Source organism: Trachurus japonicus, chromosome 11 (genome assembly GCF_045865225.1).
Source record: "Trachurus japonicus isolate A0001 chromosome 11, Traja_1.0".
NCBI classification, from domain to species: domain Eukaryota; kingdom Metazoa; phylum Chordata; class Actinopteri; order Carangiformes; family Carangidae; genus Trachurus; species Trachurus japonicus.
The window spans coordinates 5,792,567-5,816,524 of record NC_140917.1 but is presented as its reverse complement, the minus strand read 5'-3'; the positions used below and the strand labels follow the sequence as shown (position 1 = coordinate 5,816,524).

Below are 23,958 nucleotides of genomic sequence, written 5' to 3'. Positions count from 1 at the left end.
ACATTCAGGAGCTGCTGATGTCTCTCTTACCCATGTTGGTCCTGATGTGAGCTTTGTCCAGTTTGGTGACGATGTCGTCCTTCACTCCAGAGAGATGAAACACACAGTCGTACCTCCTCCAGTCTTCAGCTTTGACTGATGAGACGTCCAGGTCAACACTCATCTGGAAGGATCCATCATGGTTGGGGAGGATCTCTCCTTGGTCCACGTCCTCATGAAGCTCCTCTCCATCTTTGGTCCAGAACATCAGGGCTCTGTGAGGGTAGAAACCTGTAGCGTGGCAGCTGACTGGAGAGGAGGGAGTCTTCTGGAGGAGAGACACTGAGGGACGGACTGGAGAGAGGAGACGAGGAGTTATGATACAGTGGTCCATCAACTTCTCCAGTCTCATCGTCCCATTCACATCCACTAAACGACTGTAAGATGTGGACACCTGAGACAGAGACAGTTAAAGGACAGATGATGTCTCCTCTTTTAGACCCTACTACTAATGTTGACTGGTTATTATGTTGATGCTCAGTAGATGGACCATTGTTTAACAGCCAAAACATAATATAAAACCGTCCGTACCTACCTTCACTGTGGTTAAATTGCTGGTTGACATGTTGAATGGTGGCTCTGTGGACAGGCAGAAACTCAAGACACTGACCAGCGTACCACTGTAGATGTTCAGGTGCTCATCCAGTCCTCTTTTCATCCAGGTCTGTTTTATTTCTACTGTGGTTGTGTTGCTGTCACACTGACCAGTCTCAACGTCATCAAGCAGCGCCACGCCCACAAACTCAGGGAAGTTTGTGACTCCAGAAGACAGAGTGGAGAGAAACTTTACAGCGTGTATCACTGAGGGACAGACAAGGTTTTTATTTTAAATTTAAACCTTCATAAATGTGATATATTCAGTCATCAGAGTCAGTTGAAACTCTAGTTGAGGTGAAAGTGAAACCAGGTCATGCAGCAGTGTGACGCAGTAAGAGTAAAACCCAGAGCTGAGCAGAAAAAAGTAAGAAAAAAGAAAGTGAAGAGTTGAATAAATATTTAAATGTGATCCTACCTGCTGATGAACTGTGACAGAGAAGAAGAAACAAAATCCACGTTTTCACTTTGTTTTCCCACAGACGGTCGACGGATCGATGATACAGACACTTTAACATCCTGTCCATGAATAACAAAAAAGGAGAAGTGACAAAATCCCAATATTTGTCACTATGGGCCTGAAAATAAAAAATAGAAACTGGACAAACAGGAAGTTTTTGAAGCACACAGACAGTATTAGAAGAATAAAACGGTATTAAAAATAAGAACACAATCAAATAAAATATTCAGGGAAAATAGATAGGCTATTGAAGAAAGAACACAGAATATATATAGTATGATATACACAACAAAAAATGAAAATGACATAAAACAATATAGTGACAGCTGGTTTTCTACTCTGAAGCTTTGAGAGTGTCATCTGTATATTTAGATATGTACATACATGTCAAATAAATATATTGAAAAATATTGTCTCTGATTTTTTTCACATTGATTATTTATAGTTAATTTCTTTACAATCAACCTCATCTCCATAACCAATCCCGCTTTAGACTGAAATAGGACAGACCACCTAATTAACACAGAAATGAACACTGCAGAAATAAAGAAAAGCAGAATAACATAAACAAAGCTCATGTGTTTAAATGAATGAATGAATGAATGAATGAATGGGTGTAAATGATCAGGTAGTGACACCACAAACCTTTGCATGGAGACATTATTCAAAAAGTGAATCTTTGCTCAGTGTTCTTGATTTGTTATTGTTGTGAATGTGAGTTAAAAATAGAAACATGTTAAACAGAATTCACAACAAAGTAAGTTGTGTGGTTGAGATGAGCAACGGCAATGTGAACAATTATGTCAGGTAAAATACCACAGCTGCTGCACTTCAGACGTTATTGTCTGACCACAATGTGTCATTCTCTGATTTTAAAGTACTTTATCATTAGAATCATTATATGTCAGAAAGTGATTTGAGTTGAACTCAGACAAGCTGAGACAGAAACAGAGGATCACAGGTGTTGAGGGTTAATGTTCTTGTTACTACTGTTAGTTGTGTGAAACCTGATAATCTTTGCAACGAGTCACAGATCGAGGAGACTCAGTTCATCTTCACGGAAGCAGTATCATGTCACAGAACATTTCATGCCCATGTGCACTGATGATGACATAATGTGCCAAAACTCCACTGAACGTCAACGTCTCAACCTTCCTCCTCGAGGAAACAGAGAGAAGTTAAAGCGTCTGTATCATCGGTCCTTGTTTGTCTGGAAAAACAAAATGAAGACTTCACTGTTGTTTCTTCTTCTCTGTCACAGTTCATCAGCAGGTAGGATCACATTCAAATATTTAACTCTTCACTTTACTTTCTGCTCAACTCTGGATTTTACTCCTGCATCACACTGCTGCATGATTTGTTGTCACTTTTATCTCAACTGGATTTTCAACTGAATCTGACTGAATATATCACATTTATGATGAGTTTATTTTAATATTTTTAATAAAAACCTCGTCTGTCCCACAGGGAAACACACCATAAAGTTTTTCTCCGCTGTATCATCTGGAGTTACAAACCTCCCTGAGTTTATCCGTGTTGCACTGCTTGATGACACTGAGGTGGGTCAGTGCAACAGCAACAGCAACACAGTCAAACTTAAACAGACCTGGATGAAACGAGCACTAGAGGAGCACCCTGAGCACCTGCAGCAGTTTTACACTGGACGGTGTTATGAAGAGCTGCCGCTCTCTAGAGCCAGGATTCACCAGGTCAAACAGCGTTTTAACCACAGTGGAGGTAGGTACAGTCTGTTATGTGACATTTATGTGTGTGTGTGTGTGTGTGTGTGTAACATCAGGGAGCACTGGGCCCAGATGCTTCCAACTAAATGGATACCCGAACCCTAACACAAAGACAAAACATGACAGAATGTCATTCAAATATTTAATAGCAAACTGATCATCTGACAATCGGATAAATCATCTGTCCTTTAACTGTCAGGTGTCCACATCTTACAGTGGTTGAGTGGATGCGAATGGGACGATGAGACTGGAGAAGTTAATGGCTTTGTTCAGTATGGTTATGATGGAGAAGACTTCATATCGCTGGACCTCAAAACAGAGACATGGACGGCTCCAAAACCACAGGCTGTCGTCACCAAACTGAGTTGGGATGCTGAGAAAGGAAGAATAAAATTCAATAAGAACTTCTTCACTCAGATGTGTCCTGAGTGGCTGAAGATGTACTTGAGATATGGGAAGAACTTTCTCCTGAGAACAGGTAGAGTCACATGACCTGATGTAGTTTGATGATCACAACAATATTGATATCGACCAATCAGACTGAATCACCACTGTATCATCACTCTCCAGTCCCCCCCTCAGTGTCTGTCCTCCAGAAGACTCCCTCCTCTCCAGTCAGCTGCCACGCTACAGGTTTCTACCCTCACAGAGCCCTGATGTTCTGGACCAAAGATGGAGAGGAGCTTCATGAGGACGTGGACCAAGGAGAGATCCTCCCCAACCATGATGGATCCTTCCAGATGAGTGTTGACCTGGACGTCTCATCAGTCAAAGCTGAAGACTGGAGGAGGTACGACTGTGTGTTTCAGCTCTCTGGAGTGAAGGACGACATCGTCACCAAACTGGACAAAGCTCACATCAGGACCAACATGGGTAAGAGATTCTGTTTTATCTACTTTGCTGACAACAAGGATTAACCATAGGTGCTATTTTTGTTGTCGATTTCTGTTTTATTTTGAAAGTATAGTGAGTATACTACAGTGAAAAAAACATCATAATAGGATAAAAATACTGGTCATTCCTCACCTGCAATCTGTACAGGTCTTAATTCTTTCACCTTGTGGATGCAACACCTCGAAAATTCCTTTGAATTTGGTTAAACATGTGCTCAAACATGTATTGATTCATTTGTGGTGGTCAGAGTTCACAGTGTGAAATGCGATACCTCCACTTTTCTGCAGATTTAGATAAATTGATTACTCAGTGCTGTAACTCAGGGAGAGACAGACAGATTGTGACCATATTTTCACCTTGGCTGGTTGATGCAGAGGTCCAACTACAATGTCTTATTGTTTATATTCACCAGAGAAGCCCGGTTACACGTCCGTCACCGTCGTCTCTGCACTGGTTCCTCTCGCTCTCGTCCTCATTGTTGTTACTGGATTCCTGGTTTATAAGAAGAAGAAAGGTGAGAGAGAAAAACAGAAAGATTATCTGATGTAATGCCTTTTACAATACTTAAAGATCATGTTCACAGATTTACAAAAAAAAGGAATAAATGAAGGGAAACAGATGAGTCCTGTTCTATCCTGACAATAACAACTGTATCTGAAATGTTTTGTCTTTTCTTCTCATTTTAGCCAAACAGCCTCCACCCTGTAAGTGAAACTTATCTTACTCTAGTTTCCTTTTTTCTTTTCCAAGACAAGACATTTCTCATACCTTTTTGTTGACAGTTTCCACATGTTCTTCCGCCTTCCTCAGAACTGTCACCATGATGTCAGATGGTGACGTGCCTTAAGGCATTTATGAAAACATTCTCTGATGTTTTCCTAGGTAGGCTATAAATCAAAACAATCACTTTCAGATGATTTACTAAGGAGGAATGATTTACACCGTGAAGTCAGACAATGACGTGCCTTCGTCTGAACAGTCTTGTGACAGTTCTGAGGAAGGCGGAAAAAGGTATGACACATTTCTTGTCTTGGAAAAGAAAAAAGGAAATGAATTATTTCATACGGACATAATGAACTTTCATGATATTATCTTACTCTATTTATAATGATCTTGGACATTATGCACTTTATTATGCAACCTTTTCAGATTGTTTTCTACATGTACAGCTGAAAAAAGTTTCACATAAACTGTGTTTCTGATCTTACAGCTCCTGACAGCAGCTCTGAACTCTCTGAGAGTTTGAATCCAAAAACCTGAGAGACAAACAATCAATCAGCGGCCTCAGATTGGATGAATGCATTCGTTTTTGTGATCAATTTGAAACATTTAACATCATGTCATGTGCTAGAGCTGATTTAACGAGTGAGCTGAGCTATTTTGATTCTGATCACTGAGAAGTAGCAGTTATGATATTAATGAAATGTTAGGCTATAATGTAGTAGTAGTGTTGCAGCTATTTAATGAATGAAGGGGAGACGCTGTATAGGCACATTCATTCAAAAATTCTTCTCATCTTCCTTTGTCCTTTTTCACATTTGCATCGACACTTGAACATGGAGCACATGTTTTGTTAATAATAGAATTAACATTGGTGCATATAAAAAATATCACCATCTAAACTGATCACTTTAATGGCCTTGGTGGTTTTGAGATTGGCATTGTAACACAAAGGCCTGTGTTTTGTTGTTAATTAGTGGATATGAGAAATACGGCCTTGACAGTGACAGTGAGTTTTGATGGTTTCAGTGAATTTCACAGGAGAGAATTCACAGTTTGAAAAACTTGAACAATATGAAATCATAGTATTTGAATATAGAGGTAGGCTACTGTACTTGCTCTGTGTTGATTCAATATGAATCATGGTGAAAATTAGCAAAAAACGATTAACAGCAAAAGAAAATTGTGTGATCAAATGTGTGGTAAAAAGAGTGTCTGATATTTTATGGTAGTTGAAGTATGGCAATAACATTCATCTGTTTATTTATTTTCTTTGGTAAGAAAGGCAGTATTTAAGTGTATGATGAGAGGTTTTGGTAACAGGTGGAACCAGATAAACAGTGATGGCACTTTTTGAGTGTGCTGTGTGTTTATATGAAGAAATTAAACCGTAAACCAGACGGACCACCCATGTGGTTTAGGCCAAGGCAGAAGTTACCTATCTGACTGACACCTACAGCAGGGTCTAATGACTGGTCATCTACAGCAGCCACCAAACTGCCCTGTCTTTGTTGTTGGCGTTTAACATTTTAATAAAGTCTTCACTTTTCAAAACTTTCATGTTTATCTGTGACTCTAGTGATATTTTACTGAGATATTTTACTTGATCATTCAATGTTCTCACTTGAATTTGATAAATTATCAAATACCTGGGAGTTTATGTGGACAGTGCTCTCTCCTGGTCAGATCATGTCAACTACATCTGTAATAATGTACTACAAAGTTCCTTTAGCCAGTCTGCATTTTCTATTAGGGCTGTTTGTGAATGGAACTCTATTCCAACTCACATTAGAAACATTTCAAATTATGCCTCCTTTAAACACTTTTTTAAAAAGTGGCTAATTAGTGGTCAAGACTGTGAACATTAAATTTTCCGTCATGTTGTCTGTCAGTGTATTAATTGTCTAGTATTGTTGCTTTTTGTGCATGGCCTCTAATGTGTTTAATGTTATTGTGTCTTGTGTACATTTTTTTTCCTGTTGATGTTTGTGTTGCTGCTTAATGTTGCTTCTGTTTGAGTTGAGTTTATGTTAGTTTGTGTGTGTATGCATGGACTTTCGCTGAGCTCTCTGTCTTTTGTCCACTATTCAGATTTAGCTTTTTAATCATTGAATGTATTATTTGTATGTTGACAATCAAATCATTTTATTTTCTTTTAGGGTGACTTTTAACATCAGTCCAGGGACAACAGATGTAAAATAGCCTTTTGGCTAATTCCGGCACGTTTACATTTGTTTAAATGTTTTTATTTATGTGCATTGTCCCTGATCTTTAAACCTTTAAATAAAATAAAATAAAGTATCCACTTCCTGAGGAGACTCAGACCATTTGGAGTTAGTAGGGACATCTTACATCTGTTCTTCTGTTCCACAATTCAATCTGTCCTGCTGTACATCTGCCCAGTCTGGTCCCGTGGCCTTACTGTCCAGCGAAAGGGCAGCAGGATACAGAGACTTTTGAGAATCTGCTCTAAGCTGGTGGGTGACCCTGTGGAGAGTGGCTTCCTTTGACTGAGCACTCCCTGAGGCTGGCCAGGAAATTCACACTGAACCCTTCACATGTGCTACACAACGAGTACCAGCTCCTGCCCTCTGGGAGACACTTTACGGTTGCACGTTGTAGAAAAAACAAATATGTTTTCCTTTGTTCCTCATTCCTATTAAACAACCAGCGCTAGTAGCAGCCTACAATTTTAATCCTGACAAACCTACATCTTAATAAAAGACTCAAAGGTAAGATTATTTCATGCTTCTGGGTCTTCTTTCTTTAACAAAGTTAGTTACAAAAAAACAACTTCAACATTTCATGTTCTGTTATCGAACTGCTAACAGCTATATTAGATAGAAGTAAGGCAGCGTTTGAATAGCATAGTTGGCTAAATTTATTGTTGTGACCCTGGCTTCACATGTATTATCAACTCTCAGCAATCAACCAACACACATTTTAAAATGTTCTTGCAGCTGAATGACAAACTTAAACCTTTAATACGTTTCATTATTTGTGTCATTGATTTATTTTTCAATAAAATCGTCTTTCTGTGTTTTGCAGTTTTGATAATGTGATACATTCTCCTACTTACACATACACATACAGTACATACTCCTGCAATACCGTGGTTTGGCCAGGAGGTGACACTGTTTCCAACGTTAACAGCATAGAGCCATTTCTAACAGAGCTGCTCCTGGTCAGGTGAAGCAACAGAAGCAGTGAGAAAACTTAATTACACCTCAACATTTATTTTATCACACACAAGATGGTAACCAACCGATCATCCAGAGGAACCAGAGGGAGGAAGTCTTCAGTCACCATGGCAGCACATTTACTGAAGCTAAATAAGGATGTTATACACAGTATTGCCGCCATACGTTTGGCTGAATGGACGGGTAATTGCAAGAAAAATGTCACTGTAACTGGAGTCATAGATGAACAGGGTGGAATGAAGTTTTGAAAAGTGGGAACTTTATTGAAATGTGACAGAGCAACAACAAAGACAGAAAACCCCATCAGACATTTGATGGCTCCTGTAGATGACCAGTCTTTAGACCCTGCAGTAGGGGTCAGTCTGTTGTCAAAGATAGTATGAAGCTTCTTCACGTGGGTGATCCGTCGTGGGTGATCCGTCGGCTTAATATCTTCATATAAACACATGGCACACTCACAAAGTGCCATCACTGTTTATCTGTTTCCACCAGTCATCAACAGCTCTGTTATCATAAACGTAAATATTACCACATGACCTGTCTCACCAAAGAAAACATGTTAACAGAATTTTATTATTTAAGGTATTTCAAAAACTAAAATAATAAAATATTTAGTTTAATAAATAATTTAATAAAATAAAATATCAGACACTCATTTACCACACATTATGATAATACACTTTTCTTTTGTCTTCTTGTTTTTTTTTTTCTTAAACCAACACTAAGTAACTTTTCAACCTTTGCATAATATTTTCAGAACTTTTGTGATGGTACATCGACTTACAACAGGTGTCGACTGTATCTGTATCGCCTTCACTGGCACTAAGCAGCTTCGAGGTGGATGGTAGGAACCCCTCCACACAAAAAACTACATATGTGCTGACCGCTTTACGGCAGATGTCACTTCCCCCTTTCCCCATTCGTTAAAAACATGGAAGTCAATGCAAACGCCTATGTGGGATTGTCATGGCAGAAGCAGCAAGAAAACCAAAGAAATGTAAAGTTTTTTTTCTGAGGAAACTAAAAAACGAAAGAGGAAGCGTTATGCACTGCGTCACGGCTCTGGCACCTGGAGAGCTTCAATTTTTGCCAGACGCCGGAGCACGGCAAATAAATTCAGCACAGAGCAGCTTGTGTGAGACAGGGTATACGTGTACAAAATGCAAAATAAAACACCCGGTTAATTTTCAAAATAAAATACACTGCATTACGGCGGATCATATTTCCCACACTACACCTTGAAAATGTCATAATGGGCTGAGGCCGAACTGAAGTCAACATGTCAGAGGTTTTCACTACTTCTCATTCATCACAAGAACAGCATAACTCACTCGTTAACTCAGCTATAGCACACGGCATGATCAACATGTTAAATGTTTTAAATTATGCCTTCATTTGAACTTTTCCTTCCCATCTGAGGTCACTGATCGATAGTTTGTCTGTCAGGTTTTTGGATCGAAACTCTCAGCGAGTTCAGAGCTGCTGTCAGGAGCTGTAGGATCACAAACACAATTCATATGAAATGTTTCTCAGCAGTACATGAAAACAATCTTAAAGGGATAGTTCAACATTTTGGCAAATTGGCCCATTGCCATAATCGCTATAGTCATAGCAGTAGGTTCATTACCTTTAATTGTAGGTGTAAGCCATTTTCAGTACGGCAGAGCGCAGCAGCTGGCTGCTCAGAGCTACGCTATGGAGGCTAACGGAATTTCTTGGTTTCCCTCATTAAACTCATCAAATTCAACATCCCAAAACTCCACAGCGCTTTTGTAGACAAGTTGTGACCTGCACAACCACCACGCTATGAGATAATGACGGAACGATACGAAACGGAGCCGTTTTCTAGGTAAATACAGGGTAAATACGGAGACTGCTTGCTGAAAAACTGTCCCTGAACGCAACGCGCATCAGCGGTTTTGTATGAATTTACCTCGAAAACGGCTCTGTTTCGTATCGTTCCGTCATTATCTCATAGCGTGGTGATTGTGCAGGTCACAACTTGTCTACAAAAGCGCTGTGGAGTTTTGGGATGTTGAATTTGATGAGTTTAATGAGGGAAACCAAGAAATTCCGTTAGCCTCCATAGCGTAGCTCTGAGCAGCCAGCTGCTGCGCTCCGCCATACTGAAAATGGCTTACACCTACAATTAAAGGTAATGAACCTACTGCTATGACTATAGCGATTATGGCAATGGGCCAATTTGCCAAAATGTTGAACTATCCCTTTAAAAAGTCTAAAAGTGCAAATGATGACCAAGACCTTTTTTAGTAGAGTAAGATAGGTTTCACTTACAGGGTGGAGACTGTTTGGCTAAAATGAGAAGAAAAGATAAAACATTTCAGTCACAGTTGTTAAAGCAGATATCAGTGGAATGTTTTTGTTAATATAAGTCCTAAATAGTCCTATTTTCCGTCAGCAATCACTTACATGAAGTATTTCAGCCTAAACACGAGTCTCTCCGTCACTCTGCTCTGCTGTAACCCGAGGAGAAAATTTTCCTTGTGGGATACAAGTGTTATCCAATGAGGGGAGAGAACGGCATGAAGGGCTGTGTGTGCAGCCAAGGGATGCGCGTGAATGTGGTGACGTAGCACGAGGACCAATTGATGCCTGACAAGGGCGGGGGCTGCTAACTCATGGTGCGTTCAAGGAAACTCGTACTTTGTGTTTTTCCTTCCTGTGAAGTCATACCAGTTCGATCTGGTACGAGTTCACGGGTCGGAAGTTACGAGTGGCCGTTATAGGGAACTTTCACAGACAACAGGACGGTAAAAACACGAGCTACGGGTTACCTGGAACGCTACCAAGTCGTAGTTGTGACTTGAAGCTGTAACTTACGGTTTCAAAAGCCTGCCTTGAACACAGCATTAGCCGAAACGGCCGTGCCGCTGTTATCTGCTTTAATGTCAGGATGGAACAGGACTTATGTTTACTTCATTTATTCCATTTTTGTAAATCTGTGAACATGGTCTTTAAGTATTGTAAAAGGCTTTATTAAATCAGATAATCTTTCTGTTTTTCTCTCTCACCTTTCGTTTGTTTATAAACCAGGAATCCAGTGACAGCGATGAGGACGAGAGTGAGAACAACCAGTGCAGAGACAATGGGGACAGTAGTGGCTTCTCTGGTGAATATAAACAATAACACATTATTACCTTGTAGTTGAATGTCTGCATCAACCAGCCAAGGTAAAAATATAGTTACAATCTGTCAGTTTATAATGTCACAGTGAAGTTGACCTTTGACCATTTTGATATAAAATGTATAGAATTAGTGTTAAATCACATTACAGTGACATCTACCTTTGAGCACAAAATTTAACAAATTCAAAGAAATTTTCTCAAGGGGTTACAGTGATTTTTATCTTTCAGCTCTGACTGCCTGGTGAAGTGTGGAGCAAGTGACATCAGTTGGTTTCTTCCAATGATGTAACTGGTTTATTGTTATGAGTTTTAATGAAGATAAATTAGTTACTAAACTAGAAAAAAGCTAAATACCCAACAGACATGACGTCACATTCAGGAGCTGATATATTCAGTCAGATTCAGTTGAGCAAAGAGCTACAAAGATACTCATCGATCATCTCTTTGGTCAAACTCAAAAAGCACTGGCTAAATGAGGTGCGTCGGAAAACACAACCCGCCCCTCCTTCTTCCTTAGCCCCGCCCCCTCGCCGTCCAAATATGGTCTCTTCTTGCTCCAAAAACTCAAGATATCCAGTGTAAACAAACTGAACTTCAAAACAGTCCCACGTGAACTAGGAGGGTTGCGGTTGGCCCGTGCCAAGAACACGTCAACAGCTATGAAAACAAAACAAAATGGAGAAATTGATTTTGTTTCTTCTTCTCTGTCACAGTTCATCAGCAGGTAGGATCACATTTAAATATTTATTCAACTCTTCACTTTACTTTCTGCTCAGCTTTGGATTTTATTGCTGCGTCACTCTGCTGCACGATTTGGTTTCACTTTTATCTCATACCCAGGGGGCAAAATCCCAGTTTTTTGAAAAACGGACACGGAGCGTTGTAAAAGGTTTGACACCAGAAATGATATCTAGGAACTTCAAGGATTAAAACCTGGGTGGACAACCCGGTCAACTAGCTGCTGGAAAGCTACAGGGGGCCAAAACCCCTTTCTGGGGTCATTTTGCTGGCGAAATGATGTAAATGCAAATATTTAGGTACTACAATGGCATAAATAGTCATACAACTATAAAATCTGGCAGAGAGTATCTTGACACATAGGGGGAGGCATGAAAAAAACATTCTGGGGTTTGTTGCAACTCAATTTTAAGATATCACCCTCAGCATCCCAAAAAAGACCAAAAAAAGTACTGTTCGCCTGACAAATTCTCATGAAAATTATTATTTTTCAGCACTTTATGGAGAATATCTATGCTTAACATGTATATAGAAAAATTCCTTAATTCATAAGCTTCCATTTGAGTCCAAGATAGCCTTTCTACTAGCTACTGGAAAGCTACAGGCTGTCTCCAAACAATGCAACACCTATTGTGAAAAACTACATGTTAACTGGCCTGATCAGAAACCATTCTATTTCTGGTCTCCCCAAAGTGAACAGATAGATAGAGAAGACCGTTGGCCACAGCAATTGGAGCTTTTGAGATAGAAAGGCTAGCTTGGACTCAAATGGAAGCTTATGAATTAAGGATTTTTTCTATATACATGTTAAGCATAGATATTCTCCATAAAGTGCTGAAAAATAATAATTTTCATAAGTATTTGTCAGGCGAACAGTACTTTTTTTGGTCTTTTTTGGGATGTTGAGGGTGATATCTTAAAATTGAGTTGCAACAAACCCCAGAATGTTTTTTTCATGCCTCCCCCTATGTGTCAAGATACTCTCTGCCAAATTTTATAGTTGTATGACTATTTATGCCATTGTAGTACCTAAATATTTGCATTTACATCATTTCGCCAGCAAAATGACCCCAGAAAGGGGTTTTGGCCCCTGTAGCTTTCCAGCAGCTAGTTGACCGGGTTGTCCACCCAGGTTTTAATCCTTGAAGTTCCTAGATATCATTTCTGGTGTCAAAGCTTTTACAACGCTCCGTGTCCGTTTTTTTGCTTTGCCCCCTGGGTATCAACTGAATTTTCAACTGAATGTTACTGAATATATCACACTTATGAGGAGTAGGTTTATGTTTATAATAAAATACGTGTATGTCCCACAGTGAAACACACCCTGAAGTTTGTCTCCACTGTATCTGATGGACTCACAAACCTCCCAGAGTTTGTGGCAGTCGGGCTGGTTGACGACATTCAGGCTGGTCACTGTGACAGCAACATAAAGAGAGTAGAATCAAAACAGACGTGGATGAAAACAGTGTTTAACGAGAACCCTGAACATCTGCTGTGGTACATTGGTCATTGTTTTCAAGATATGCCCAACTTCTTCAAGACCAGTCTTCATAGTTTGAAACAGCGCTTCAACCAAAGTGGAGGTGGGTTAAGTGTCTCTGACGTTCTGTCCACAGTTGAAAGTCAATCATTACAGTAAAAGTGAGGAAGATGAATCAGTGTCTCCATTTGAACTCAGAGTCCAGTGGAGAAATCACCCGTACGTCACTGTTAACTTCAGCCTGTCTCTGTCTCAGGTGTCCACATTTTACAGAGGTTGAGTGGATGTGAATGGGACGATGAGACTGAAGAAGTTACTGGTTTTCAACAGTTTGGTTATGATGGAGAAGACTTCCTGTCAATGGACCTGAACACACACTCGTGGGTCGCTCCAAAACCACAGGCTGTCGTCACCAAACTGAGATGGGATGCTGACAAAGAGAGAATAAATATCAATGAGTATCTCTTAACTCATATGTGTCCTGTTTCACTGAAGATGTACCTGAACTACGGGAGGAACTTTTTACTGAGAACAGGTAGAGTCACATGACCTGTTTGATGATCACAACAATATAGATATCGACCAATCAGACTGAATCACCACTGTATCATAACTCCTCGTCCCTCTCTCCAGATCTTCCCTCAGTGTCTCTCCTCCAGAAGACTCCCTCCTCTCCAGTCAGCTGCCACGCTACAGGTTTCTACCCTCACAGAGCCCTGATGTTCTGGACCAAAGATGGAGAGGAGCTTCATGAGGACGTGGACCAAGGAGAGATCCTCCCCAACCATGATGGATCCTTCCAGATGAGTGTTGACCTGGACGTCTCATCAGTCAAAGCTGAAGACTGGAGGAGGTACGACTGTGTGTTTCAGCTCTCTGGAGTGAAGGACGACATCGTCACCAAACTGGACAAAGCTCACATCAGGACCAACATGGGTAAGAGAGACATCAGCAGCTCCTGAATGTGACAGAATGTCACAGACTGTAACAAATTTATCTTCATTAAAACTCATAATAATAAACCAGTTACATCATTAGAAAAAACAACAACACTTTACCAGTCATTCATAGCTGAAAGCTAAAAAAAAACATTGAGAGAATTCCTTTGAATTTGGTAAATTTTGTGCTCAAAGGTAGAGGTCACTGTGATGTCACGGAACATGTTTTTGCCCATAATTTTTTTTATTTATTTGCTAACTATGATGTGACTTAACACCAATTTTACATGTTTCATATCAAAATGGTCAGTTTTTCACCTTGGCTGGTTGGTGCAGACGTTCAACTGCATGGTAATAATATATTATTGTTTATGTTCACCAGAGAAGCCCAGTAACACGACCATCACCATCATCTCTGCACTGGTTCCTCTAGCTCTCGTCCTCATCGCTGTCACTGGATTCATGGTTTATAAACAGAAGAAAGGTGAGAGAGAAAAACAGAAAGATTATCTGATTATTTACAATACTTTTTGTGCTTCACTGAAATCTTCTGTCTTTTCTTCTTATTTCAGCCAAACCACCTCCACTCTGTAAGTAAAACATATTTCTATTTCTTGTACATGATTTGCACTTTCTCATCCCTTTTTAAAGATGTTTTTCCACATGTACTGTTGACAAAGTTTCACATAAACTGTGTTTCTGATCTTACAGCTCCTGACAGCAGCTCTGAACTCTGAGAGTTTGAATCCCAAACCTGACTGACATAAATGGATCATTGTTCCACGGATGGGATGGAAGTAGTTAAAATGAATGGATTAATTTTTGGGATTAATTTAAAATATAAAAAATTGGCAAAAGCAGTGTTGTTTACGTTGAATGCAGATTAACTACAGTATGCTGTTCTGATTCTGATGAATGATAAAGTCCTAGGTGACTTCATCCACTCCTCAATGACTTTAAACTACTTAAACTAATGCTGGATGTTGTGTGTGTGCAAAATGATTTGAAGTAGTAGTTTTGATATTAATGACTGTGTGAACATATAGGCACATAATGTAGCAGTAGCAGTGTGCAGCTATGAATCACGGCGTTAAGGGGAAACACTGTATAGGCTGTAGTATCCTTTATTTAGGCTGCAGTGCATCACTACACTTGATTACATTATTCGTTCAAAACATTATTTTCGTATTTCTTCTTGGTCTTTTACGTATTTGCACAGACACTGGAACATGAAGCACATTTTTTAATTAATATAATTTGTTTGATGCTTATCATAAAATATCACCATGCTGATCACTTTAATGACCTCGGTTTTGAGATTCAACTAGCCAGATGGATCACCCATGTGGTTTAGGTCAAGGCAGACTCTACTCCCACTGCAGGGTCTAATGACTGGTCATCTACAGGAGCCAAAATGTCAGATGGGGTTTTCTGTCTTTGTTGTTGTTGTTTCACATTTCAATAAAGTCTCCACTTTTCAAAACTTTATTCTTCTCTGTTCATCTGTGCCTCCAGTTACAGTGATATTTTTCTTGCAATTACCCATCCATTCAATGCTGTGTATAAAACACATGGCTGTATTATATTATAATAAAACAGTCTTATCTGCTTACCTGACAGGTCTGGTAGAAATGGCTGTTTTAAAACATATGAAACAGTGACACCTCCTGGCCAAACCACGACATTGCAGGAGTTTAACACTTAATACCGTATCTATTTGTCTGTCTGTCTGTCTTGTCCCTTAAATTACGTTTCCCTAAACGTTCTGTGCTGTTTGGTGCTCATCACTGATTAACTGTAACATTTATAGCCTACTCTGAAAATTAACTTGAGATTATTTAACCCCAAAGTGTATCACATTATTAAAACTGCAAAATGCAGAAAGAAGATAAGATTTTATTTAAAAACAAAGCAACATCACAAGCAATAAAACATGTGTGGTTCTGTTCTTTGCTAGCTTGTTCAGGTAATTGTTAAAGGTTTAAGGTTTGTCATTCAGAAAGGTTTGAAATATATGTTGGTTCATTGCTGAGTGTTTGTTGATAATAAATGTGAAGTTGTTGTTGTGTTGTTTACATAAAACAGAACAGGAGAGGCAATGGCAAACCTTTTCTATACTCACAGTGTTAACTTTGTTAAAGTAATAAGACACAGAAGCAGGAAAATATCTTACCCAATATTATCTGAATCTATATAATAATAATAACATACAGTATGCAGGTTTATCGGGAGGGAAAGGCTACTTGTGTTACTGGTCATCAAGCATCAATGTTAACCCAATTAATCCAAGAAAAAAGTGAGTTTTTATTTAGTTAATAATACAACCAATTTGTCCTAATTATATGTGGGATGCAAGGTATGATTGAAAAGGTAAGTGCAGTAAAAGTTCCTGTCATGTGAGCTAGATCATCAAGAAGAAAATGTCCTGGAAAATAATCTCTAGAAAAGAGTGTGAACCCTGAATTATTCATCTTTGTGTTTCTTAATGAATAGTATTAGCTGTAGGTCTAGGTATTATTCTAAATATTGATATTATGTGAAAAATAACTTATTGTAAACAACAAACAAACAAACAAACTTGTAGATGTGCCTGTTTCTTTCAAGCAACAGAAGCAGTGAGGCACAAACAACTTGATTACACCTCAACATTTCTTCTATCACACACAAGATGGTAACTAACCGAGAGGAACCAGAAGGAGGAAGTCATATCAGTCACCATGGCAGCACATTAACTGAAGATGAAGAAGGGTTTTATAAACAGCACTGCTGCCATACGTTTGGCTGAATGGAAGGGTAATTGCAAGAAAAATATCACTAGTCATAGATGAACAGAGAAGAATACAGTTTTGAAAAGTGGAGACTTTAATTGAAATGTGCAACAACAACAACAAAGACAGAAAACCCCATTTGACACTTGATGGCTGTAGATGATCAGTCATTAGACCCTGCAGTAGGTAGTCTGTTGTCACAGATAGTATGTAACTTCTGCCTAAACCACGTGGGTGATCCATCTTCTTACAAGTTAATATCTTCATACAGTATAAACACAAACACTCACTTCACTTGACCTGTCTTACCAAAGAAAACATGTTAACAGACACATATAATTCTTTCAAAAACCTCAAAATATCAGACACTCATTTACCACACATTGTAATCATACAGTTTTCTTTTACTTTTACTTTTAAAGTAAAAGTAAAAGATATATATATATATATATATATACACACAGTACAGTACATATGAAGCTTAGCGAAAGTTCAGACAGGAAGACTATCTCTCCAAGCACGCTCAGTCATTTCCTCTCTCTCAGCTTTCAGCTGTCATGTTTAAAAGTGCTCTCTCTCTACTCTCATTCAGCTGTCAACCAGCCCGCAGAAAATTCTCGACCCACCTCCTCCCCTTCACCTCCTCAATCAGGACCCAGGCATCTCCATCTCAGTCCGGAGACTCCATATCAGCAGGCATCATCTCTACCACCACCAGTGTCTGGGCCCGGGGGAAGTCCTCTTCAGATAGAAGCTTCACATTCATCAATCTGTCTTCTAAACTGATCTACTCCCTGGGGCCTAAGCGCCAAAAATATTATTTGTTCACAATAAATGTCTTTCGTTTCACATCCCGTATATTCCATTCTTAATAGTCTGTCCTGATTGAAATACACACAGCATAGCTCACTCGTTAACTCAGCTATAGCACACAACATTATTATTAAGAATGTTAAGATTATTAAGATGTTAAATGTTTCAAATTAATTGCAAAATTAATGTATTTATTTGGACTTTTCCCTCCCATCTGAGATTGTTTGTCTGTCAGGTTTTTGGATTCAAACTCTCAGAGAGTTCAGAGCTGCTGTCAGGAGCTGTAAGATCAGAAACACAGTTTATGTGAAACTTTTTTCAGCATTACATGTTGAAAACAATCTGAAACGGTTGAAAAGTGCTAATGATGACCAAGATCATTTTAAGTAGAGTAAGATACATTTCACTTACAGGGTGGAGACTGTTTGGCTAAAATGAGAAGAAAAGACAAAACATTTCAGTCACTGTTGTTAATGACAGGATGGAACAGGACTCATCTGTTTCCTTCATTTATTCCTTTTTTGTAAAACTGTGAACATGGTTGTCAAGTATTGTAAAATTAAGATAATTTTTCAGTTTTTCTCTCTCACCTTTCTTCTGTTTATAAACCAGGAATCCAGTGACAGCGATGAGGACGAGAGCCAGAGGAACCAGTGCAGAGATGATGGGGACAGTCGTGTTACTGGGCTTTTCTGGTGAATATAAACAGTAACACATTATTACCTTGTAGTTGGACGTCTGCACCAACATCAACCAAGGTGACAATATAGTTACAATCTGTCAGTTTATGATTGTAGGAGCCATTTCCATTGATATCCATTATCAATTGTAGCAGGTATAAATCTCTACATACATTGTTTTTACTAGACATGCGCTGCAGACCAAGTAGCAAGCACGTTGATTAGTTTATCTCGTCTATGCAGCCCCTCAGTCGCTTTATAATGTCACAGTGAAGTTGACCTTTGACCATTTGGATATAAAATGTGCAAAATAAGTGTGATGTCACATCATAGTTAGCAAACAAAGTCATATGTTAAGGACAAAGACATAGTGACCTCTACAAAATTGACTAAATTCAAAGCAATTCTTTCAATGTGTTTTTGTTTTTTTGCTTTTCTTTTTGTTTGTGCGTGCGTACGTGCGTGCGTGCGTGCGTGTGTGTGTGTTGAATTCAAGATTTCTTCTAATGATGTAACTAGTTTATTATTTTGAGTTTTAATGAAGATGGATAAGTTACTAAACTGGAGAAAAAGCTAAAATACCCAACAAACCACAGACATGACATCAGATTCAGGAGCTGCTGATGTCACTCTTACCCATGTTGGTCCTGATGTGAGCTTTGTCCAGTTTGGTGACGATGTCGTCCTTCACTCCAGAGAGCTGAAACACACAGTCGTACCTCCTCCAGTCTTCAGCTTTGACTGATGAGACGTCCAGGTCAACACTCATCTGGAAGGATCCATCATGGTTGGGGAGGATCTCTCCTTGGTCCACGTCCTCATGAAGCTCCTCTTCATCTTTGGTCCAGAACATCAGGGCTCTGTGAGGGTAGAAACCTGTAGCGTGGCAGCTGACTGGAGAGGAGGGAGTCTTCTGGAGGAGAGACACTGAAGGACGGACTGGAGAGAGAGAGAGAGAGAGCGGGATGAGAAACAGCAACCAGGGAAAAGAAACAAGTAATAAGGATTAAGAAATTCAACATAGAGAGGAGTCAAAGGTAAAGAGAGGAAACTGGACATAAAGATGTATTTAATGGGATAGTTCAACATTTTGGCAAATTGGCCCATTTCCATAATCCCTATAGTCATAGCAGTAGGTTCGTTACCTTTAATTGTCGGTGCAAGCTATTTTTAGAACAGCGGAGCAGAGCCGTGAGTTGCTCAGAGCTACGCTACGTCGGAGGCTCATCGGATTTCTTGGTTTCCCTCATCAAACTCATCAAATACACAATCCAACAACTCCACAACGCTCTGGTGGACAAGTTGTGACCTGCACATTCACCACACTATGAGATAATAACAGAACGTTACCAGACAGAGTTGTTGTAGAGGGAAATTCAGAGACTGCTTGATGAAAAACTGTCCCAGACGGGAGCGCGCATCAGCGGTTTTGGATGAGTTGTTGGATTGTGTATTCGATGAGTTTGATGAGGGAAACCAAGAAATCCCACGAGCCTCCGTAGCGTAGCTCTGAGCAGCTCACGGCTCTGCTATATATCCCTTTAAAGCAGAAGTAAGTGGTCCGGTCGTTTTCGCTAATGCTGCGTTCCAGGCAGGCTTTTGAAATCGTAAATTACAGCTTCAAGTCACAACTTACGACTTTAGCGTTCCAGGCAACCCACTCGTGTTTTTCCGACCTGTTTTACCGGTGAAAGTCACTATAACGGCCACTCGTAACTTCCGACCGGTGAACTCGTACCAGATCGAACTGGTACGACTTCACGGTCGGAAAAATACGAGTTTCCTTGAACGCACCATAACAGTCCTCGTCCCTACGTCACCACATTCAGGCGCATCCCTTGGCTGCACACACAGCCCTGCATGCCGTTCTTTCTCCTCATTGGATAAAAACTGTAGGATACGATAAATGTTTTCTCTTCGGCTCAGAGCAGAGCAGAGGGACTGACAGACCCGTGTTTCAGACCAAACACTCTATGTAAGTGATTGCTGTCGGAAGATATAACTATTTAAGACTTATATTAACACAAATATATCACTTACTTCTGCTTTAAAGACATTTGTGTGTTTGCTCAGTAACTGTGGAAAACTTCATGTCAGTCAATTATGTGACTGTTGTTGAGATGTTTCACTCTGAACCAAACTTTAGTATAGTAAATAAACAATATCATCCAAAGAGCCATGTCCCTATGGACTAACAACTCATAATTAGACTTTGGTTTAAATCAAAGCAAAGGGTTTGTTTCCTCTAAAGGTCGAGCTGTACATGTGTTCACTGAAGTCAACTCATTCCCACACATTCATGTGATTCTACCTGTTCTCATCAGGGAGTTCTTCCCATAGTTCAAGTACATCTTCAGCCACTCAGGACAAATCTGAGTGAAGTAGTGCTCATTCTCTTTTATTCTCCCTTTGTCAGCATCCCAACTCTGTTTGGTGACGACAGCCTGTGGTTTTGGAGCGATCCATGTCTGTGTCTTGAAGTCCAGTGATATGAAGTCTTCTCCATCATAACCATACTGTTGAAAACCAGTAACTTCTCTGGTCTCATCGTCCCATTCACATCCACCCAACCTCTGGAAAATGTGGACACCTGAGACAGAGACAGAGACTGAAGTTACAGTGATGTACAGATGATGTCTCCACTGGACTCTGAGTTCAGATGGAGATATTGATGCATCTTCCTCCCCTTAATTTTCACTTGTCTCCTAACTGGCCTTAATAAAGACAGTGCATCAGAAAGACCACATCACTCTTACTATATTGATTATTGATTCATTTCCAACTGCTCAAATGTGAGAAGTCAGGGACCCTGAGAGCTCAAGGTTCACTGTAGGGTTAGGGTTAGTTTGTTCTGATTTAACTGAGAATGTGAAAAGTTTGGAAATATGCACAAATACATCAACATTACCAACTGAACTGATGAAGAAAATTATGATACACTGCCCGTCCCAAAAAAAAGTCACACTCTAATATTTCCTTGGACCACCTTTAGCTTTGATTACAGCACCGATTTGCTGTGCCATCGTTTCAATAAGCTTCTGCAATGTCACAACATTTATTTCCGTCCAGAGTTACATTCATTTTTCAAAGGTTCTCAGTGGGGTTCGGGTCTGGCCTCTGTGGTCACATTGGACCACATTTCCTCCTTGAAGATGATGGTTCCTCATTGTCCTTCCAGTTTTTAATAATGCGTTGTTCCTCAATTTTAGTCTCATCAATCTCCTTAGATGTTTTATTTGCTTGATGCCAATTATTTGATCCTTCTGAAACAAATGAACACTTTTCCACTGCATCAGTTAGGGTTAAATAGGTTGTTGTCAGCTGAAACACAATCACCTATGCAGTAATTATCCAATGGGATGGGAGGCTCTTACCTGTTACCTTAGTTAAATCCAGGAGGTGACTTCTTTTTTTTTTTGGACGGGCAGTGTATATTCCAATTTATGTTTGGATTCAATTGTTTGTGACAAGCTTGAACTGAAATTCACTCTACCCCACTCTAATCATTTTGTCTTGAGCTCTGAAGTTTCTTTATAACAGAGCAGTTAAGCAGAAAAAAAAACATCATAGACTCTACTCACCTCCACTCTGGTTGAAGCGCTGTTTCAAACTGTGAATAATGGGCTTGAAGAAGTTGGGAGTATTTTCAATACAATGTCCAGTGTACCACCCTAGATGTTCAGGATTCTCATCTAAAGCCGTTTTCATCCACGTCTGTGTTGGTTCTACTCTGTTTGTGTTGCTGTTACAGTGAGCAGTCTGAATGTCATCAACCAGCTTGACAATCTCAACCTCAGGGAAGGTTGTGACTCCATCAGATACAGTGGAGAAAAACTTCAGCGTGTGTTTCACTGTGGGATAAACAAGTTTTTTATATATATATACATATATATATATATGTATATATATATAATAAATATAAACCTAAACTCCTCATAAATGTGATATATTCAGTCAGATTCTGTTGTAAATCTTGCTGAGATGAAAGTGAAACCAAGTAAAGTCAGCATTTATTTGTATAGCACATTTAAAACGACAGCAGTCGACCAAAGTGCTGCACACAGTAGGAGGGTAAACAGTTAAATAAAACAATGACAATAAGAATAAGTGCAGCAGCAACAACAATAGGTTGGTAAAACATCAATAGTAAGTAATAGAATAGACGTAAAACAAAAATAAGACAGGGCAAACAGTTCAAGTAATCATGAAACATTTAATAAGATAAAAGGGAGAGAGAAATCCACGGGGTCAACATAAAATCAGGCTGAATGATGGGCCAGGTGGAAAAGGTGGGTTTTTAGGGACGATTTAAAAGTCTCCAGGGACTGGGAGGACCGAATGTGGAGTCTGGTTTTTGGCACCACCAGAAGTGGCTGGTCAGATCTGGTTTGGGTGTGGCGCACAAGGAGCTCGGAGAAGTACAGTGGGGCCAGACTGTTAAGGGCTTTAAAAACAATTAACGGACCGGGAGCCAGTGGAGGGACGCTAGGACTGGCTGGACAAGCTGCAGACGGTTAAGGAAGGACTGATCCAGACCAACATACAGAAACCAAGTCAGGCAGCAGTGTGACGCAGGAGCAAAACCCAGAGCTGAGCAGAAAGTAAAGTGAAGAGTTGAATAACTAAATATTTAAATGTGATCCTACCTGCTGATGAACTGTGATGGAGAAGAAGAAACAAAATCAACGCTTTCATTTTGTTTATCTAACGTCGCCGTGTCCTCAGGGTGAAGTGTTTGAGCTCATGTGGTTATTATTTTAGGGAAACGGTCTGAGGTGACTGACGTGAGAGCACGTGCCATGCCGTGGAGAGGAGACCCACACCACTCCGGTTCCCGAGTCCCTACTGCAAGTGGATCGCGCGTGCGCAAAGAGCACATACACGCTTAAGGACAGAAAGTCAAGTTTCCTTCAACATATTATCTACAAACTCCCTAGACTTCTTCAAAAGGAACCGTGTACTTTACTTCATTTAATCAAGTAGTAGAGCCCCAGTTTGCATCTCCTGATTCTCAATATCTCTCATGTCAACAGTAATGCAGGAGGAGGAGTTGTCCTGAAGGATCCACAGCAGCACCTCATCTGATTCACACCCGACAGACTGTATAGTCTGAAATGGACCTTCACCTTATCATAATAAGAGTGTCAGTCATTTCCTGCCAAAAGGATAGCCATGAATATCAATGTGAGTCTTTCATCCATCCATATCCCCAGGAATTTAAAAAATCTTGATGCTTTCTAAATAAATATGTAGCACAGGAATTTTCCTCTTACATCTTGATATCATTAATTTACATTTAGACATGATGGACATTCTGAAACACCACTTTTTTTTTCCCACTAAACAATCAGAAGGCTTAGACGAGTTTGTTTTTAGTCGATGCAGGTATAGAAACAGGAAACAGAGAATCACACTGAACTTTACACAGAAACAACTGTGATGAACTCAGTGAAGCTGATTGACATTGTGTTTAATTAGGTGGGTGATTCTACCTCAGTCTAAAGACAGATTGGTTATAGATGTTTTATATATTTATTGCACATTTATGTACAGATCTAAATATACAGATGACACTCTCAGAGCTTCAGAGTAGAAAAGCAGCTGTCACTCAGACTCAAAATAATCCCAGAGCTTCAGGTTGGATTCAGGTTCTCAGTGAGTTCAGAGTCACCAGGAGCTGTAAAAGTCACAAACATGTTGTTAGTCCACTCATCATCACACACTGAACTTCCTGTCTGGACAGTTT

General features: G+C 39.7%; 3 protein-coding genes across 3 annotated transcripts; 2 read left to right on the top strand and 1 right to left on the bottom strand.

Moving 5' to 3' along the window:
* Positions 1–4: 4 nt before the first annotated feature.
* On the bottom strand, positions 5–22,956 carry LOC146978022 (major histocompatibility complex class I-related protein 1-like). Its single transcript, XM_085790447.1, has 4 exons — positions 22,859–22,956; positions 21,794–22,063; positions 20,524–20,802; positions 5–333 (listed from the first exon to the last, which is right to left on the bottom strand). Exons 1-4 carry the CDS (start codon positions 22,905–22,907, stop codon positions 5–7), a joined length of 927 nt encoding a protein of 308 aa, XP_085646573.1. The 5' UTR covers positions 22,908–22,956.
* On the top strand, positions 1,894–18,231 carry LOC146978023 (major histocompatibility complex class I-related protein 1-like). Its single transcript, XM_085790448.1, has 7 exons — positions 1,894–1,900; positions 2,561–2,830; positions 3,035–3,313; positions 13,647–13,949; positions 14,334–14,541; positions 17,312–17,438; positions 18,145–18,231. The coding sequence occupies exons 1-7, from the start codon at positions 1,894–1,896 to the stop codon at positions 18,229–18,231; spliced, it is 1,281 nt and encodes a 426-aa protein (XP_085646574.1).
* LOC146978024 (major histocompatibility complex class I-related gene protein-like) lies at positions 11,396–13,562 on the top strand. The gene is made up of 3 exons (XM_085790449.1): positions 11,396–11,519; positions 12,847–13,116; positions 13,270–13,562. Exons 1-3 carry the CDS (start codon positions 11,471–11,473, stop codon positions 13,560–13,562), a joined length of 612 nt encoding a protein of 203 aa, XP_085646575.1. The 5' UTR covers positions 11,396–11,470.
* Positions 22,957–23,958: the final 1,002 nt, after the last annotated feature.